The 20,508-nt window shown below is 43.0% G+C and overlaps 1 protein-coding gene across 1 annotated transcript in view; it reads left to right on the top strand.

Annotated features, from left to right (window-relative positions):
• Positions 1-20,508, top strand: part of LOC118233933 (piezo-type mechanosensitive ion channel component 2-like) — an 82,217-nt gene that overhangs the window by 34,789 nt on the left and 26,920 nt on the right. The window contains exons 8-29 of the mRNA XM_035430094.1: positions 630-798; positions 2,025-2,144; positions 3,113-3,148; positions 3,705-3,837; positions 4,309-4,454; positions 4,591-4,821; positions 6,181-6,304; positions 6,907-7,106; positions 7,420-7,568; positions 7,788-7,961; positions 10,167-10,381; positions 11,382-11,542; positions 12,183-12,353; positions 12,786-12,905; positions 13,433-13,633; positions 14,077-14,281; positions 14,470-14,571; positions 14,665-14,830; positions 17,839-18,082; positions 18,910-19,006; positions 19,578-19,737; positions 20,061-20,150. Of these exons, the coding sequence (XP_035285985.1) occupies positions 630-798; positions 2,025-2,144; positions 3,113-3,148; positions 3,705-3,837; positions 4,309-4,454; positions 4,591-4,821; positions 6,181-6,304; positions 6,907-7,106; positions 7,420-7,568; positions 7,788-7,961; positions 10,167-10,381; positions 11,382-11,542; positions 12,183-12,353; positions 12,786-12,905; positions 13,433-13,633; positions 14,077-14,281; positions 14,470-14,571; positions 14,665-14,830; positions 17,839-18,082; positions 18,910-19,006; positions 19,578-19,737; positions 20,061-20,150 (3,414 nt within the window). The remainder of the gene's footprint in view (positions 1-629; positions 799-2,024; positions 2,145-3,112; positions 3,149-3,704; positions 3,838-4,308; positions 4,455-4,590; positions 4,822-6,180; positions 6,305-6,906; positions 7,107-7,419; positions 7,569-7,787; positions 7,962-10,166; positions 10,382-11,381; positions 11,543-12,182; positions 12,354-12,785; positions 12,906-13,432; positions 13,634-14,076; positions 14,282-14,469; positions 14,572-14,664; positions 14,831-17,838; positions 18,083-18,909; positions 19,007-19,577; positions 19,738-20,060; positions 20,151-20,508) is intronic.

Raw genomic sequence — 20,508 nt, 5'->3', positions numbered from 1 at the left:
CTAATGAAACCACCATCACTCCACTGTTCCTCACTCTCTGGGGAATTTCTTTCCAAGGTCCAAAATTTTAACATCAACAGACCTTATACGTAAGTATGAAAACAATGGGAAAACAATTTTCTTTTATGCTATGCCTCAAACCTGCCACTCACCCCACTGGTCCTCACAGACCTCAGAGACCTGGTGTTTGCGGGAAGCCACCGTCCACGCTAGCACTGTCATTTTGGCTGGGGGTCTGGCCGCCATGACAGAAAGAACTCTCTCCTTTTGATCTCTGGACAAATAGGAATCGATACTGGGCAGTGAAGAACTCAAAAGCTCCTGACAGTAATTCCTCTAATGCATTGTGTTCTAGGAGGAGTCTGATACATTATTAATGTGCAGGTAGCTGAATAAAGAACCTGTTCTCCCAAAAGCTCCATGGGAAATATTGTGCTCTAATTAAAAAAAAAGGGGTTATTAAAGATAAACTAAAGAGCTGAGTTTATAGCATATTCAACGCAGGATTTAAAAAATTATTTTAAGGTGCAAGTTCATCGAAAATTCCTGAAAGGTATTCATGACTGATCTCCTGACTATTATCATTTGACCCGTAAGTAAAGTACACTTCTTCCTGTTCCTCTGTCCAGGGCGTTCGGCATTACCACCGTCATCCGGAGCAACTGCTCCTGCACGTGGGAACTGAGCGTGCACCCCAAACTGCTGTGGCACCACTACATGAACCCCATAATGCTGCTCGTGCTGTACTACACCTTGGCCACGCTCATCCGGCTCTGGCTCCAGGAGCCTATCGTGACGGTAGGTCCCTGCTGCCTGGTCTGCAGCCTCTCTCGCATGTACAGTACAAGCCCTGCACTTAGCACTCCTCTATGTAATGGGCTGCACTCGGTCATTTTATAGGTGATTGATTTCCCCATACCCCCCACCCAAACCTCTTGGACCAAATGCGTTATTGATTTGCTGTGGTGAGATTTTTCCTCTTGTATTCACATTCCACTAATAATAAAATTTCATTATAAATATATCATATTTATGATCATATATATATATATATATATATATGTAAATATTTCATACAAAATAAACAAGGCACAGACCTCAATCCAAGGTGCAGCTAACTCTAAAAAAAGCTCCTGCCAGGTAAAGTTGTAAATTTAATTTTGAACGCACACACACACACATGCACACACACACGCACACATGCACACACACACACACATGCACACACACACACACACACACACAGATGCGCACACTGGCATGCAAACACACGGGCACACACATACATAGAAGGGTGTGTCCCTTGTGCCATCCAACCGCATATCTCTCTGTACTAGTATTTATTAGTGACTGAACACAACTACACCATGCTGAAAATGCATTCTGAATATAGAAGTTAATGAGCAATCAGACATAATTAAATTTATTTAATTAATAACAGTTGACCCTGAGCACACATAGCTGCTATATACTTTCCATCAGCTAGAGGATAATAAAATGCATGTATTATTTGCCTAGACAATCATTACAAACCAATATTGCTTTGGAATATGTGAAATTATATTGCTTGCCTTGTTATCAAAGACAATAAATGTAATAAACAAATTATTCCATTTAAGAGAGTGGTCAGCTATGTGATACATTTATGGGCAGCTGTGTGGTGCAGTTATGGGCAGCTGGGTGGGGCAGTTATGGGCAGCTGGGTGGTGCAGTTATGGGCAGCTGGGTGGGACAGTTATGGACAGCTATGTGGGGCAGCTGTGTGGTAGTTATGGGCAGCTGGGTGGGGCAGTTATGGGCAGCTGTATGGGGCAGTTATGGGCAGCTGTGTGGGGCAGCTGTGTGGTAGTTATGGGCAGTTGTGTGGGGCAGCTGTGTGGTAGTTATGGGCAGCTGTGTGGGGCAGTTATGGGCAGCTGTATGGGGCAGTTATGGGCAGCTATGTGTGGCAGTTATGATCTGCTGTGTGGTACAGGTGTGTGCTGCAGTTTCACAGCTCTGGCTCTGAACACTGTCTTCCTCAGGTGTGTGAGGAAGAAGGAGGATGTGAGGGCAGAGAGCCTGAGTGCATCAACACAGAGGACAGTGTGCAGAAGAGGAGGAGCCTGTGGAGGAAGGGGCGTTACAGCACTGAGGAGCGAAACGTGAGCCAACCATAAACCGGTCCTCTTGCATGGTTTCCCTCCAGGAAGCTCGGAATTACTCCAGCAATGTGTGATTCATTGAGCCTCCTTTGTGCTTCTGGCTTTGATCAGAGACACAGTCTGATTATCTGTTGGGGTGGTAGTGCTTCGGTTTTGCCAGCACCTGCTGTGGCTTTCTCATTTAGCATCGATTGAAACAGTAGAACTGCTTTTTTTTTCCACCTTTTGCATGAGCCCCAGTCTTTCTGTTGGAAAGGGTGGGGGAATATCTTCCATATTTTTAAAGGACTCCCACACACTGCTTTAAAATTAATTGTTAAGAATCAATGTGGACAGATTTCTAAAGGTTAACATCTTCAGGAATTCTGCAGAAATGGTATGATACATTTTCAATATGGAGCACCCATATTTACACATATATTTTCATAGATATTTGTATGCATGACACAAACACACACACACACAGCATGTATTACAGAATATGAAGTTTCATCCTGGATCTGTCTGGAACTCTAGAGGTTCTTTTTTCACTCCACCATAATGATGGGCCGGGACTGTTTGCATGTCTGCTTTTTCCTCTATCTGTGAATGTAATGCATTGACTGATCTCAGCTTGGTTCAGTGATAGTAAAGATTTGGCTGATATCTGCTTTGATCAGTGATGGTAAAGGATTGGCTGATGTCTGCTTGGTTTAGTGATAGTAAAGGATTGGCTGATCTCTGCTTTGATCAGTGATAATAAAAGATTGGCTGATCTCTGTTTTTATCAGTAATAGTAAAGGGCTGGCTGATCTCTGCTTTGATCACTGATAGTAAAGGGCTGGCTGATCTCCGCTTTGATCAGTGGTAGTAAAGGGCTGGCTGATCTCCGCTTTGATCAGTGGTAGTAATGGGTGTAGTGGGTGTAACGCGGGCTGATCTCTGCTTATAGTGCACTAACCTGCCCTGCATTCTCTGTTCTTTTCCAGCTTCTGTCCACACTGGATGGGTACAGCATGTCTGAAGTTAGTACAGAAGTCCCTCTCTGCCCTTTATGCTTTTTAAGGAGCTCTGTTACATTAAGGAATAAATTACTATTTCACTCTTTATTTGCTTGGTAATTCCCCCTCCTTCAGGGTGACAAAATGTGTGTGTATTTACATTTTTGTTGGAAATGTTGAGGTATGGTGACTTGCTGAAGGATATAACAGTGTCCCAATTTGGAATGAAGGCCTTCAGGGCTAAACTTCAAGGAATATTTGATTCATACATCATGTGAAGACCTGAAAGTTGTGGTGAGCCAGTAAATTTAAATGGGATCCGTGGCACCCACTCCTGTTAGCGGAGAAATTATCCTTCATTTGTTTCAGGTTTAGAACCACACTTCATAATGTTCAGCACACTTCTTTAAATTCCTAAAGTATTTTTCACACTTGTGTATAATAAAAAAATAAATTATATTATATAATAATAAATATTATTATTATTATTATTATTATTATTATTATTATTGTCATCATATTTAGTCGTTTTTAGCACAGTAGCTGTGCATCTTTGTGAGCATGCCATATTGTTCCCCAGGCAATGGTAGTGACCTCCAATGGGAACTCCTTTGGCTTCCTCTCCTCCAACCTCTCCCCTGACCACGGGCCGGGGGCACTGGACCTCTACTCCACTCCGCAGTACAAAGTGGACCGGGTGGAGAATGGGTCTGGTGAGTTTCACTCCAAACACTCTTCTGCTCACCTTGCCTTGAGAGAAGCTCCTTCTCCTGAGCAGTACCTCGTAGTGCCTCACAGAATACAAATGGATAAACACACCAAACTATGGCCTATCGTCCAATAGCAGCATGTCTTTGCCTCACCTATAGCTGTGTTATTTGCCAGCTATGGCCAGAATTTGCTGGTCTCTCAACCATCCCCTCTCCCAGCAGAGTGGATGACCAGTACATTGTTTCCTCCTAGTGACATGGCAGGTGTCCACAGGTTACCAGTGGTCCTCAGCCCGGGTCTCATTGCTACCAGCTCCCCTGTAGGGCTGTCTTTGTGGAGAATACTGTGGGGAACAGTCAACGCTGCAGTCCTCCTCAGTGCATACAGTGACTGCATATGGGAAGTGACTTCAGAGGCAGCTCTATTAATTCAGAACAAAACTGTGTTATTTTGCTCTCTGTGCCCCCATACAGAAGAAAAAAAGGACAACAGCACCGTTGAGGTCAGCGAGAAGTCTGTGGAGTCCGAAAAGCCAGTGGAGGGAAAAAAGCGCACTCTGGCCACCATTTTCAGCTTCATCATGGCGCAGAGCTACATCTGCGCTCTCATCTCCATGATGGTGGGATATTCTCTGCACTGTACATGTAAAATGGCAAAGTGCAGATATTCTGTTTGCAGAGGAAGCATCAGTGCCCTCTGACTGGTGGGTTTTGTGGTCGTTTCGTGTTTGAGAGAGCATTTTCCCTCCCTGGCAGGCCTGGAGCATCACCTATGTGAGCTGGTTCACCTTCGTCTTCCTCATCTGGTCCTGCGCCCTGTGGATTGTACGGGACAGGCGGAAGTATGCCATGCTCACCTCCCCCTTCATGGTGATCTACGGTGACCTGGTGCTGGTGCTGCAGTACATCTGGAGCTTTGAGGTCCTGAAACCCATTCCTGGGCTCTTCAATGAGGTGCTGGTGCCTTTTCCAGAGCTGGCCTCAAAGGTAGGTTCCACTTGGACTGTCATAAGAAGGTTTTCACAAGATTACTGGATTAAGGACTTAAAATACGGGTGCATGTCTACAGTACTGGAGAGATATAGACTCTACTTTATCTATACATTATCAGCATCTATACACCTTATCTTTGGTTGAACTGTGGACTGTGGGTTGAACATGTGCGGTGAGATGTCTTTATTTGGGTTTAGTGGTTTTATGACATAACATAAATTACAACCTAAATGATGCATTTGTATTCAAACATAGTTTATAAATGTTCTATTCAATATTTAGATGTTTTAGGACATATGTCTCTTTAGGCTCCTGACTATCTGGTGAAATTATGGCTCCACAAACATATTAGACATTTAGTATTTCACTTGCTGCCGGTACACTAAAGCTTCCAATGGTTCAATCTGAGTCCTGCGAATATGAGTTATTAGAATGTGAGTTATGTGAATATGAACTATGTGAATCTGAGTTATGTGAATATTTGCTGGGTTAAAAAAAACAATTGTGTGCAGAGATACTAGGAGACCCTGGCATTATAGGGATGTCTGCACATTTAAAACAAGACAATCGTTTTCCTGATTTTATTGGTCATTTGTAATTACAGCCTTGTCATCTGTTTTGCTTCCAGAATTATTGATTGTCATACATTTATGAGCAGAACTGTTTTCCTTATTGTAATGGCTACAGTTACAATCTGTTTTTACAGCATTGTTACTGCTGTTTAGCGATTCTACTATAATGTGTAGATGTCAATAGTACTTTGATTAAAATGAGTTGTAGCAATGCTTGTGATCAATAAAGACTGATGAATTTTCAGTTCCTTAGATGAGTGTAAACAGTATCCCTAAATAATATCCTAATTAAAAGCTAAATTGTGCTTGATTGGTTAGAATTATTACAATACATGTGAAAAATTTACAGTTTATCTTGACAGGCCTCATAGTGTTAACTTTGTATCTGCATATGCAGGTTATTGTCCATTAAATCCTAAAATATGTTATCAGTTTTATCTGTGTGTTTGCCAGATCAGTGACGTCTATGTGTTTTAGCACAGTGCAATCTATCACTCATCAGTGTGCATCTGTGTCTGTTTTTGGCTCAATTAGCAAATAATTTCATCGATAAAACATGAATGTATTTTCATCAGAAGGTTAGACAGTGAAACACTTTACATTGGGACGCATGGTTTACTGTGGTTTCTATTGTATTGCAAGATGTGAAATTATGCTTGGCTGTGTGTAAATATGCTCATTGCACTGTGCTAGAGCAGCCGCGGGTGGTTTCCATGATCAGACCTCGTTGGTGTGGGGTTCATGTACGTGTTGTTGACCCTCCTTTACCTGCTCTCCACAGATGCTGTACCTCCTGACCTTCTGGCTCCTGTTGAGACAGGCCCTCACAGAGAGGAAGGAGAGGCAGGACATGGAGAAGGAGCCGGCCACCCTGTCTGATGTCATCGTGGAAATCCCCCCAAAGGGTGAGTCCAGGACAGTTGTGGCATCACATCCCTGCAATTTCCCAGCTGCTTTAGATTAGGGAAGATGCACTTCCCACCCTGTGATTGATTGGTTGATTGGTTGATTGAATAGGGTGATTTACTGGGAGATTTATTGATTGGCTGGTTGAATGTGCAATATTTTGTTATGCTGCTGTTGGCTGATTCAATAGTACTGAATAAATATGCTTATGTATCAGTCTATGAACATGGGGTTGATGTATTGTGCATATCAGTCTGAATATAGGAGTGATATTGTGCATAGCAGTCAATGAAGCTACAGTAGGTTTGATATATTGTTCATATCAGTCTGTACAGGGGTTTGAAATTGTACATATCAGTCTGTACATGCGTTTGATATATTATGCATATGAGTTTGTATATCAGTTTGAAATATTGTGCATGTCAATCTATACATGGGTTTGATATATTGTGTGTATCAGTCTGAACATGGATTTGATGCCCTTCTTGAATAATTCCCTGTCTTTAGTTTAGTATATTTGACAAAATTAAAACACATGTATCAAAAGACTTGCATGTGAAGAAATTGTCAAGGGGTTTAAAAACGATTCCATTTCATGTAGAGGAGGAGGAGGAAGAAGAGGAAGGTGAGGATGAGAAGCAGATCATGCAAGTCCTTGGCAACCTGGTGATGTCCCTGTTCATCAAGTACTGGATCTACGTATGCGGGGGGATGTTCTTCTTCGTCAGCTTTGAGGGCACGATGGTCATGTACAAGATCGTTTACATGATGATGTTTCTCTTCTGCGTGGCACTGTACCAGGTACAGACCTCCTCCTGCCTTTCGCTAACCCTAACCCTAACCCTCTGGCCCCTGCCTAACCCTAACCCTAACCCTGACCAAACCCTAACCCTCCCTCCTGGATCACCCTGCTCTGTCAAACATGCCTAATGAATTTAAAAGAGTTTTAACTCACTTCATAGGAAGCCGTGCTGCAGTACAGTTTAAAGTACTGTATGACATCATTAAAGTAATGGTATCAGTCTACTATCTGTGGTTATGATATGTTATACATTTTTTGCATTATTAATCTTTATGGTGATGCATACATTCAGACTGTGGCATGTGTTTGTAGGTGAACTATGACTGGTGGAGGAGGATCCTGAAGTATTTCTGGATGTCTGTGGTGGTTTACACTATGCTGGTGCTCGTTCTGATTTACACCTTCCAGTTTGAAAACTCTCCTGACATCTGGAAAAATATGACTAAGCTGAAAGACCAGAGGTTAGTGACTCTCATGCCATCAAACCCAGAACCAAATGCATACATTTGTGCAGTCAACTGGTCCAGTTCTTTTGGATGGGTGGAATCTAATTGCTTTAGAAAGCAATTACTTCATAGGAATTAAAGAAGTCGACTTCTCTACCTCCTCTTTCTTCCCCTGCCTCTCACCCCCCCCCCCCCCCCCCCCTTCCCTTTCTCGGTCCCCCTCTCTCCTCCTAGCCTGGAAGACCTGGGGCTAAAGAGGTTCACATTGGGGGAACTCTTCAAAAGAGTGTTCATCCCCACCTCCTTCCTGCTGGTGTGCAACATTCACTTGCACTACTTCCACGAGCGCTTTCTGCGGCTCACCGACCTGAACGCTGTGGCAGCCAAGCAGGAGAGCAGCGTTTACAGGTGACTTTACTGGGGTCCTGAGGCTTGGGCCCCCTTGTGTCACAAATGTTGTGTTGGATTATAAGAGGTGTCCACATACGTTTGGAAATGTAGTGTACATTTCAAAATATATTTATCCCTCATTCATATCCACATCTATGCCTTCGTTGCTGGATATGATGTGCTATGTATGAACATTGGAGCTTTCAGTAAATGCTCAAGGTAACACCTAATGTATGAACTGTAAATCATTTTATTTTTATGTTTAGTTTTGATTTTCTGGTGTATTTGGTGATTTTTCTGGGCTATCCAGAGAAATAGGAAATGGTAAGATATATAATAAATTTTTTTTACTGTGCTCCTTTTTAAAGGTTTATGTTTCAATTTGTTCTGACAGCAAAGAAAAGGAAAGATGTTTGTTCAATTTAAAAATAACACAATAAACATTTATTATACATTTACAGTGCCCTCCATAATGTTTGGGACAAAGACATTTTTTTCTTCATTTGGCTCTGCACTCCACAATTTTAGATTTGTAATCAAGTAATTCTCATGCAGTTAAAGTGCAGATTCTTACTTTAACGACATGCTCTATTAAAGGGTATTTTTATGCATTTGGGTTTCACCATGTCACCAGAAATTCACTTTTTTTAGTCTCCCACATTTCAGGACTCTATAATGTTTGGGACAAATGACTTCACAGGTGTTTCTGATTAGTCAGGTGTGTTCAATTGCTTCCTTAGTGCCGGTTTAAGAGAGTTTTTGGCATCTAGTCTTGATTCTAGACTTTTGATTGCCTTTGCCGTCTGTTACTGGTGTTTGAGAACTTTGGCTGTCAAATGATGGTTTGATTTTCAAATTCTATTCGAATTGTAAAAAAATGTGGAGCCAAATCAAGAAAAAAATGTTTTTGTCCCAAACATTGTGAAGCTCACTCTATATAATATGTGCTGGGAATTAGGAGCACGAGTAGTCAAAACTCTGTGCAGCAAATCCATGAGAGGTAAGCTTCTCTCATCTACCTCATTTTTCGTAACGTTCCATTTGTCTGTGAAAGCATTTCCTGTCCATCGTTTTCCAGCCTCTCTGCCACTTTCTCCTTTGTCTCTGTAACCTCCTCATCTCTCATCTCTCCTCCTGCACCTCCCCTCTTGCTCAGCCATGCCAAAGTCAATGGGCGTGTCTATCTGATCATAAATAGGTGGGTATTGCTTGCTTACTGGCCTCCATGGATCTCCTTAACGGACTGAATCGCCCTCATTCTGTATCCCTCCCCTCTCCCTGTCTGTCACTCTGACGTCATCTCAGGTGCCTGATCCACTCTTTATATGTTGAATGAACCAAGTTCATGATGACTATGGCGGCTTGTGCGTATGTTACAGCTGTTTTTAGAGCGCCTTTGTCAGTTTTGAGTTCATTTGGCTTTTCTTTTTAACTTCAATCGCCTGGAAATGTTGATATTTTTCCCCTTCTGCATCTCCTCAACTCACAGATCCTTTTCTGATCCTCAACCTAAGTGCAGTCCAAACCCCACGTACATCAGTATTTATTCCAGAAATACTACCCATAATTCCAAGCATGCCATGTGTATGCCACTATGCCCCTGTTGCAGCCATCTCTAAGCAAGGCATCCAGCAAACTTTCCCCAAAAGTTATGTTCTCCTCCTCTTCCTATATTGCAGCATCATGTATAACCCCACAGAGAAAGTGTGTTTGGACTATCTCCTGTCTGACCTGCCAACTGTGTTCTCCTTCTAATTTCTCCTTTCTGTAATTTACTGAGCAGCCTCAAGCAAAAATTACCCTCTCAACAGAATGAGTAAGTGTTACTGAGGACATGAAATGCCTGCCTGAACATGCTGCCATTTCATGCTCCCTGACCTTAAACTTTGACTCATTTCTTTCCCCTTGAGGAGGGAGATGTCAAGTTTAAGAGTCAACGTCCTTTATGACTGCTACTCTACCCTTACGTGCTAGCTGCAGGAAGCGGACATTTGTGACATCAAGACGTTTTCCCAAGAATGCAAACAAAAACAAAAAAAACTCTGCCTTGCTTGTTTCTGAAGTAAATGCTAGTTTACAGAGCCCTATGCAGAAACATGTTAGCGTGTTATTGCTGCCCAGGGGGGCATATCCATAGCTTTTGCTTGTGGGACAGGTGGCGGGGGATTCTTACAATACCATGGTCAGAGCCACTGGTTAATGGTGTGGTGCTACGTTTCACAGACTTGCGCACCCGGACGGTAGCCTGGCTGACATCACCATGATGAGCTCCTCCCCGGGGGCCATGTCAAAGGAGGAGGAGGCAGGGGCAAAGGTTCAGCTGGACCAGGAGGTGGAGAAGGAGTCCCTGGAGCAGGACAGCAAGGACAGCAAGGACAGCAAGGCAGGGAGCCGGGAACACAGCATGGGGACAGAGCCGCCCTCTGACCAGAGCTCAGGTGCCTCTGGGGTAGGGGGGTGGGAGAGGATCCACGGGATACCCTTAATCACATAAAAATATTAACAGCCTTTGGTTGACACAGTGTCCAAGGCATGCAGTAGGTTAAAGGTTAATGGTCATAGGCTCAATTTCCAGGTTGGACGTTTGCTTCTAAAAATATATATGTTCAGTACAAGCGTATAATGAATAAACATTGAATTTTGTATACTAGTTCTAATAATATTATGAAAATATTTATTTCAAAAGTAAAAGCATTTAAAGGCTAATACATCCCTTGTTTACCGATATGGTGAACTGTAGCTATTCTTTTTTCAGAACAGCTATTGCTGTACCTTAATGGTGTGAACTCAGTGGGTGCATCTGCTTGATCTCACTCTGCAATTAATTCATTTTATCATGAGTTTAAGCCCAGAATACGGCTCCCTTCTGAGCAACATTTCTAGGAGGCCATTAAGCCCAGCCCAGACAGTATAGCCAGTGTTTTAGCGGCTACGACCCACAGCCTTATGCTTCTGAGTCACAGCCTTATGAGTACTGTTTCTGAGTCACAGCCTTATGAGTACTGTTCCTGAGTCATAGCCTTATGAGTACTGTTTCTGATTCACAGCCCTATGAATACTGTTTCTGATTCACAGCCTTATGAGTACTGTTTCTGATTCACAGCCTTATGAGTACTGTTTCTGAGTCACAGCCTTATGAATACTGTCTTTGAGTCACAGCCTTATGAGTACTGTTTCTGAGTCACAGCCTTATGAGTACTGTTTCTGAGTCATAGCCTTATGAATACTGTTTCTGAGTCACAGCCTTATGAATACTAGCTCCAAGTCACAGAATTATGAGAACTGGTGCCCAAATCACAGCCTTATGAGTGCTGGTTATGCAGTGGTCCAATTTGTCCTTTGAAGCCCAGAGTTAGAGAACAGCGATTTTGCCTTTCTGTGTTCACACCCGGGATCCACTCCTGTCACCAAACATCCGTCTCTCTTTTTTTCCCTCAGAATTAAAGAACAAGTGGCACCTAGTGGTGGATCGGCTGACGGTGCTCTTCCTAAAGTTCCTGGAGTACTTCCACAAGCTCCAGCTCTTTATCTGGTGGCTGTTAGAGCTGCACATCATCAAGTTCTTGTCCGCCTACATCATAGTGGTCTGCATTGAGGAGGTGAGTTCACTGACCCCCCACCCCCCCACACACATAAACAAGGTATGAGCTATTTACTGTATGTTCAAATGGTTCAGCACCATTGTGACACACGTACGTTACTGTGGTCATACGTTGTATTTTTACATGACAGGTCATTTGCTGTTCAATTGCCACAGCAATATCTCCACTTCAGAACTACTGACATTTTTCTTACGTTTGGAGTCCGGTGCTCCACCGTCTTTAGATTTTCGTTTAGGCATTATTGACTTCGTTCGCTCTGAACTTTTCTTTTCGATTTCTGTGTGTGCACACGGCCCTGCAGTCTCATGCCCTTTTATGCGGATTGGCGGGGCGTTTACCTATGCTAATTAGGAACAACTGGCACGCGGTTTCCCTTTACGAGGACAATGAGATTCATCATTTTAAGAACACATGTGCAAACAATTCTGTGGTTTAAGAACACGTCGTGAATCTGACGTAGACGTTTCTTAGGATCTTTCTTAAGAACAAATTTAAGAAAAAACTTAGGAAGATATTGGTGAATGAGGCCCTTTGTGCTTTGTGATAGTTCTCAGAGCTGATACAGTAAAAGTGGTTAATGTGTGTTATTGGTGTGAAGTGGAGTAGAGAGACATGCTTTTATCCCTGTTGTTTCCAGGTCTCTCTGTTTAATTTGGTTTTTCTGGCGTGCTGGGCCTTCGCTCTCCCGTACAGCCAGCTTCGTCCTTTAGCCTCCAGTATCTGCACCATCTGGACCTGCATCGTTGTCGTCTGTAAAATGTTCTATCAGCTCAAAATCATCAACATTGACACCAGACCCTGTCCAATGGTGTGTACCTGATGCCAAACCACTGTACTCGTCATAAAAGGAACTTGTTCTCTACTGTAATCTCAGGATTTGGTTCAAATCAGCCAGTTGTGTAGTATAATCACAAGTGGGCTGGGTTCAAGTTAGCCAGTGCTATATGATCATCACAGGATGTTTGGGATTAACTTAGTCTGTGCTGCAGTATAATCACAGGATTGGATTTAAGTTAGCAGGTGCTATTTGATAATCACGGGAGGGTTGGGCTTAAGCTGGCCAGCAGTGTAGTATAATCACAGCAATACTGGGTGTTTTAGCTCCACCTAGTAAAATGGCAGGTGTCCATAGGCTCCTGGTTATTTATCCAGAAATGACACTGTTCAGGCTAACTTGAGACAGTTCCACCACAGTGCAGCATCCCCATTGCATGTGTGAATTGAACCTTTGTTTCCACAGAGATTCAACTACACAGATGACGAGAGGAAAGAGCTGAACGACTCTATCCTCTACCAAACTATGGACCCTGGAAAGTGGGTGGGGCTGCAGAAAGCAAGCCCTTTGCTGCCGTACCTGAGGGTGAGAAAGCTACTGCATGCATTACAGGTGGCACGGCTGTCCTCAGTACATATCAGGGTCCTGTGCTGCAAGCTCATTTCAGCAGTATTACTGGAAAAATACTCCAGAAAAAAACTCCATGAAGACAGATTGGTTCTGTAGAAACATGACCTTCAGTGCTGTTAACTTACACTGGAGAATTAGATGGCCTTCATGTGTTCTTTGTGCAAGCTCATGAGGCATGTCAAGGTTCACTTCTGTATGTTTTTATTTCTTTGTTGTTCACACAATGCAAATGTCATCTCCAAGTTACTAAGGAAAATACTGACCTTATCTCTGGGTCAGTACAGAATGTACCCCTATCTATCCTCCATTTACCTGATATATGCTTCTGCTTGTGCTGTTGTTTCAGCACAAGTAGCTTTTCCATATGTTGGGTGATGTTCTTTTATGGAAGTTGTTGCTCTTTAAAGGGAATTTTAGGATTAACATGATGGCATGAAGGAATCAGTCGACCCTCTCTGTTTTCCCCTGTATACTGTGATCAGAACCACCTGTTGATGTTGGCCTTCTTGGCTTTTGAAGTGACCATTACCCGGCACCAAACATACTTCCGACTGAGGAACAACCTCATCGTTCCCCCTGCAAGAAATATCTTTCATGACATCGCTCATCAACACCTTGACGATGGCATTGTTAACTGTGTCAAGTACTTTATCAACTACTTCTTCTACAAGTTTGGTCTGGAGGTATGTTTAGTGTAAACTAATTAATCAAGTATGCTAATTTTGATTAATAATACTTATAGGTCTCATTATGTATGATATGTCTCTTTATAGTTATATTTTATATGTTTTTATTACAGTATCATATTTTTATTATTGTATATTAAACTGCATCACTGTAATTTTATCAGTTTGTTTATTTTTATATTTTGTTTCTGTTGAAAAAATTGGCATGCACTCATTGTAAAGTGAGGTCTAGCATCATGTGACATTACTCATTGCTATTAGTGCCAACTGGAAATGAAATTACTGGCATTTATATTTCATATAATGAACAAAACATGTTCATGTCCTGTGGTTGTTTAACTTTAGTTTAGGTTAGTTGGAGCTAGACAAGTCTTATTCTCTTTGTCTCTCTGCCTTTCCATCTCTCTTTCCATCACAATGTCTTTGTCTGTCTTTTAAAGACATGCTTCCTGCTGGTGATCAATGTGATTGGCCAGCGGATGGATTTCTACGCTGTGATGCACGCATTCTCCTTGGTGGTGGTCATGTACCGGCGTAGGAGGAAAGCCATTGCTGAGATCTGGCCCAAGTACTGCTGCTTCCTGGCCTGTATGCTGACCTTCCAGTACTGTGTTTGCATCGGCATCCCTCCTGCAGCCTGCAAAGGTGTCCTCATTTCACCACAGTGAAGAGTCCTCCAGCACTGCCCTGAGACGAAAGGAGTCCCATTAGAATAAACTGTGATGTTACTGGAATGGGAATCTTCCTTTGGCTTCATCTCAGATTATAAAGTTAATAAAATGTCTGTATATTATAGTTGGTGGTTAACTCACAGTCTGTGTGTCTGTTTCCAGACTATCCGTGGAGGTTTCCGGGTTCAACCTTGGACTCCAACATGGTAAAATGGTTGTATTTCCCCGACTTCCACACCAGGCCCACTTCCAGGTTTCTGATCTGTAAGTTAGCATCTGAAACGCTGAGCGACCATTGAGGCAGCATTCCTGTGGGCGCTGCTAAGCGTCACGCTCCCTCTTTCCTCTGCTCCACAGACGACTTCATGCTCCTCCTCTGCGCCTCACTGCAGAGGCAGATCTTCGAGGACGAGAACAAGGCCGCAGTGCGCCTGATGGCTGGCGATAACGTGGAGATCTGCCGAGACCTGGATGCTGCTGCCTTCAGCCTACAGAACCCCGTCCCAAACTTCATCCACTGCAGGTCAGGCTCACCCGCTGCTGGCCCAACAGCTTTCACTAGCTTTCACTTTCACTGCATCCCGATCAGCGTACGCTAGCCCCTCCCGCTGTACACCCAACAGCTTTCGCTAGCCTCTCCTGCTGTACGCTGGACAGCTTTCACTAGCCGCTTCCACTGCACTCTCAACAGCGTACGCTAGCTTCTCCCACTGTACGTCCAACAGTATATGTTAGCCCTCCCGCTGTACGCTGAATAGCTTTCGCTAGCCTCTCCCACTGTACACTGAATAGTTTTCGATAGCCTCTCCCACTGTACGCTGAATAGCTTTCGCTAGCCTCTCCCACTGTACACTGAATAGCTTTCGATAGCCTCTCCCACTGTACGCTGAATAGCTTTCGATAGCCTCTCCCACTGTACGCTGAATAGCTTTCGCTAGCGTCTCCCACTGTACATCCCACAGCTTTCACTAGCTGTCCTTTGCGTAAGATTTTCCTTAGCAATTTCCCTGCAAGGTGGCGACTTGGCTGTAGATGAGTTGCCAGATGAGCTATACTGTAGCCATCCAGGGCACTCAGCCCCAGTGTGTGTGGGGTTCTACTGTCAGTCAGTTGGCTTGCGTTTCTGTTTGCGAAGCGCTGAGGGAGATTTGGGCCACTCAGCTCAACGGTAGACTGCTCTCCCACTGCTGTCTGCGTCTCTAAGTGCTCTCCCAAGCACTTCAGTTTTTTGTCTTTTTAAATATGGTGGCTTTGATCTCTCTGCCGTTCATTCCCACTCCAGTAAAGCGTGTTTGTGAGCCACTTAGGGCCTACGTGATCATGTGATCACCACACCGTCCCTGCCGTTTGATGTGTGAAGTGTACAGGTTTTATTACGTGACTCTCAGTCAGCAGACCAGGCAGGGATCTTTGTCAGAATCTGTCCAGCCGATGCCCTCCTTCCTACCCTCTGCTCAGCATATCAGGTTACAGACAGCAGAGAAAAAAATCCATATTCCACAATGGCCCTGTCTATCGCACACCCGCATTCTTCGACTCAGCGGCTATTTTCTTTCACACAATTCAATAAGTAGCTTTTAAGTATGGAAACAGAATTTCTCCCTCCCCTCCCCCCCTCGTCCTGACGAGGCAGGGCCCGAAGGAGAGTGACGTCTAGGCATTTTGGCCCATCAACACAAGGCTGTACTGTGACATCCTGCCATTTCATCAAAGCAATTTCCAGCATGCTGTTGTGGTACAGGCCCTTCTCAAGGTTTAAAAAGCCGATTGGAGATAATGGATTGTAATAGTAAGGACTGGGCCCTTCTGAGGAGTGCTCTTTTGTTAGAGGATCCTATCTTACCTAAGAATGGACTGTGCAGTCTTCTCTTAAATACTGCCTATTGTTTCCTGCTTCTGATGCTCAAAGGCCTCTGACAACATCAACACAGTGATGCTTTATTAAAACATATATATATATATATATATATATATATATAATAATATAGACGGGTGACAAATTAAAGAAAAACCCAACATAAAGTGTCTTAATAAGTTGATGGGCCCCCATGAGTGCCTTGGCATAGGTTATACGAGTTTCTGGAACTCTACTTAAGGGATGGATCCCCATTCTTCCAAAGGATATTCCCTCATTTGGTGTTTTGATGATGGTTAGTGGAGAGCGATGTCCAACATGTCAGTCCAAAATCTTCCATAGGTGTTCAATTGGGTTGAGATCAGGTGACTGCGAAGGCCACGGCATATGATTCAAATCATTTTCATACTCATCAAACCATTCAGTGACCCCTCATGTCCTGTGGATGGGGACATTCTGGAAGAGATCACTCCCATCGGGATAGAAATGTTTCATCATAGGATAAAGGTGATCATTCAGCATAACTTTGTATTGATTTTGAAGTGACCTTCCCCTATAAGGGGACAAGTGGACCCAAACCATGTCAGGAAAATGCTCCCCACAGCATAACAGAGCCACTGGACCTCCTCACTGTAGGGGTCAAGTATTCAGGCCTGTACCGTTCTCTTGGTGTATGCCACACATGGTGACTCATCTGATCACTGATCATTTCACTTTTTTCCACATCTCTGTAGACCAGTGCCTATGGTTTTTGCACCACTGAACTCGCAAATGTGCATTTGTCTTTGTAATGAGGGGTTTATGCACTTACATATCGCACTAATGCGGAAGCACGTCGAATGGGTCATCAAATGTGTGGTAACGACCACAATTTCCGAACGTACGGTTCAGCATCAGTCATTTTGACTTCAAATGCCACTCTGTATGTGACGTGTGGGGATTATTCCTAAGTCAAACTGTTTGTATATATTTCTACTGGTACAATGTTTCATGTCTTCTGGATGATAAACCATTTCTAAAGTACTCTGTGTTATCCGATATGATTGAAATTGGGTTTTTTCCTCCACTTTCTGGATTTTCCCAGTTTTCCCATTTCCTGTTTTCCTGTAAAGCATCTTTGTGACGGTTTCTGTAAAACATGTTATACAAATAAAGTTTAATTGAATTGAACTCTATTAGCTCAGGGTCCATGTATGGGTTCATGTTTTACAGTTTCATGCTTTCAATTATGGTTTAATCCAGAGATATCAATGTCAGGACACTGGCTCCTCGTGTAATACTGTTTCTCTTGAGCAAAACTACAGCTGTATTTAACAAAGCCTCTGTCTGTTGTCATGCGGGCATAGGCTGGAACCTCACCTGCTCTCAACAAGTTCATGTTCTTTCTATTCTATCTGGGTATTTGGGCACCCTTTCCTTTTTATCTGGGTACTTGGGTACCCTTTTCTTTCTGCCTGGGTGTTGGATACCCCCTGTAATTGTTGATATGATTGTTTTCATATTGCTGTTATAGTTTTATAAATATTTGTTTTGTTTATTATCTTGCCGTGTTTATTATCTTTCTGTAATAGTGTGCAGTTGTCTTTTCAATATTTTTCATACAAAGAAAATTCATTTCAAAAAGCTTATTCAAAAAAATGTCAGCTACTGAGACAGGCTCTTCTTTGGACCCACAGGTCTTACCTGGATATGTTCAAGGTGATCATGTTCAGCTACCTGTTCTGGTTTGTTCTCACCATCATCTTCATCACTGGCACCACCCGTATCAGTATCTTCTGCATGGGCTACCTGGTGGCCTGCTTCTACTTCCTCCTGTTTGGCGGGGAGCTTCTGCTCAAACCCATCAAAAAGATCCTGCGCTACTGGGACTTCCTGATCGCGTACAACGTGTTTGTTATCACCATGAAGAACATCCTCTCTGTGAGTGCTCCCCTTTACATATTGCACAGGTTTCTGTCTGTGAGTGATCCCTTGTACATATTGTACAGCTTCTTATCTGTGAGTGATCCCCTGTACCTATCACACAGCTTCCTATCTGTGGGTGATCCCTTGTACATATTGCACAGCTGTCTGTCTGTGAGTGCTCCCCTTTACATATTGCACAGCTTCTTGTCTGTGAGTGATCCCCTGTACATATCACACAGCTTCCTGTCTGTGAGTGATCCCCTGTTCATATCACACAGCTTCCTGTCTGTGAGTGATCCCCTGTACATATCACACAGCTTCCTGTCTGTGAGTGATCCCCTGTACATATCACACAGCTTCCTGTCTGTGAGTGATCCCCTGCACATATTGCACAGTTTCCTATCTGTGAGTGATCCCTTGTACATATCGCACCGTGTCCTGTCTGTGAGTGATCCCTTGTACATATCACACAGTTTCCTGTCTGTGAGTGATCCCCTGTACATATCGCACAGTTTCCTATCTGTGAGTGATCCCCTGTACATATTTCACCATATCCCATTGCCTATATACATAGCAGGCTGTGGCTAGGATGATATAGCTGCATGGCTTATATTTTAACATTACTCATTCATCCAGCTACATCTATACTGAAGATGGAGTCAGAGTACGGATACGAGCACAAGGTATAAAGGCTACATCCTTCAGGTGGCAGCTGTGCTGTGTCCAGATGAATATCAGTGGTCCTGAGAAGAGAAAAGCGAAAAATGGCTCTCCTGAGTAGATTATGCATTGAATGATGTTGCCTGTTTACTAGGATGTTGGTGTGTCTGTTCATTTCTTAGATAGCTGCCTGTGGCTATATCAGGACTCTGGTGCAAAAAAGCTGTTGGGTGATTCAGTTGTTCAGTCTTGCCTGCACTATAAAAGGATACTCAACAGGTAAGTAACCCAATGTAAATTATTCAGTATCTTTCAGCGTATACTGCCACACTCAAAAGCATGTTTTGCTAGTGCAAGCAAATGTAGATCAGCCTTTCTTCTAATTTGACTGATGAGCTGTTTGCTGATTAGCCTATAAAATATCTTGTGATATATGATCTAAATTCTCATAAGTGAATTTTTAAAAATTACTGCACTTACTAATTACAACTTACTAATTTTCTGAGATATACAGAATAATACTGTTTATCAGCAATGAGTGAAACATTTGCTGTACATAACAATAACAGTGAGCTGATAATGTACACTGTATGGTGAATATCTTGGGTAGTTTAATTAGCTGTCTTTACATCATTATTTTAGTAGTGGGTTGTAGGGAAACTTTGGAATTAATTTTTAGGGGAACTTTCATGTATTGTTGTTAGTTGACGCAGAAATTCTTCACAGGAATACATTGTAAGCATGTGTTTTCAGAGCACGAAAGGGTTAATCGAGTGCATTCCCAGTGCAAAGCCAGGAGAGGTGTTGTGAGTGGTGGTGTATGAGTAGAGTGATGTGTCCTGTGCTGCAGCTGTGCAGAGTGAGGATTGTGAATTACCGCGTGACGAGGCCGGGATCATCTGGGATAGCATCTGCTTCGCCTTTCTGCTGCTGCAGAGGCGTGTCTTCATGAGCTACTACTTCCTGCACGTGGTGGCCGACATCCGTGCCTCTCAGATCTTAGCATCCAGGTACTGTACTGAGGATCACACACACACACACACACACACACTCACACACATACACACATGCACACACGCACGCACGGATACACACACACACACACATACACACACACACACACTCACATATACTCATACACACATACACACACGCACGCATACACCCAAATGCATACACACACACACATACACACACGCATTACATTACATTACATTTATTTGGCAGATTCTTCTATCCAAAGCGACGTACAAGAAGTGCATAGACACATGCACACACCACATGCACATGCACACTCACACACTGATACTACTCATATGCCTTGTTTTTGCAGAGGGGCTGAGCTGTTCCAGGCCAACATAGTGAAAAGAGTAAGGGCCAGACTGGAGGAGGAGAGTAAGTCCATGGACCAGCTTAAGAGACAGTGAGGCCCTTTTCATATTTCATATGATATGTAGACATGCATATGCACATTTTGTTCTGTTATAGCCAATGGCTGTGATCCATGATCTGAAAGTCTCTACTGCATATTGATGAAATACAATAACATTTTCTAAATAGGAAATTGGCATCTCATTTTTCCCTTTCAATCAGACCAGTGTCAATGACTGAATTAAATGCACTTTCTTAATATAATAAACAATTATTATTATTACTGTTATTTTTAGTATTACTATTTTTATTTGTTTATTTATTTTTATTTCAGCTGAGTTCCTGTTTCCATGTTTTTTGCCACGCCCCATTCAGTGTCCAAAATGATGAAAAACCAGTTCCTCTGGTTG

The sequence above is a fragment of the Anguilla anguilla genome, chromosome 8 (assembly GCF_013347855.1).
Source record: "Anguilla anguilla isolate fAngAng1 chromosome 8, fAngAng1.pri, whole genome shotgun sequence".
NCBI classification, from domain to species: domain Eukaryota; kingdom Metazoa; phylum Chordata; class Actinopteri; order Anguilliformes; family Anguillidae; genus Anguilla; species Anguilla anguilla.
This window is presented reverse-complemented; position numbering and strand designations above follow the sequence as displayed.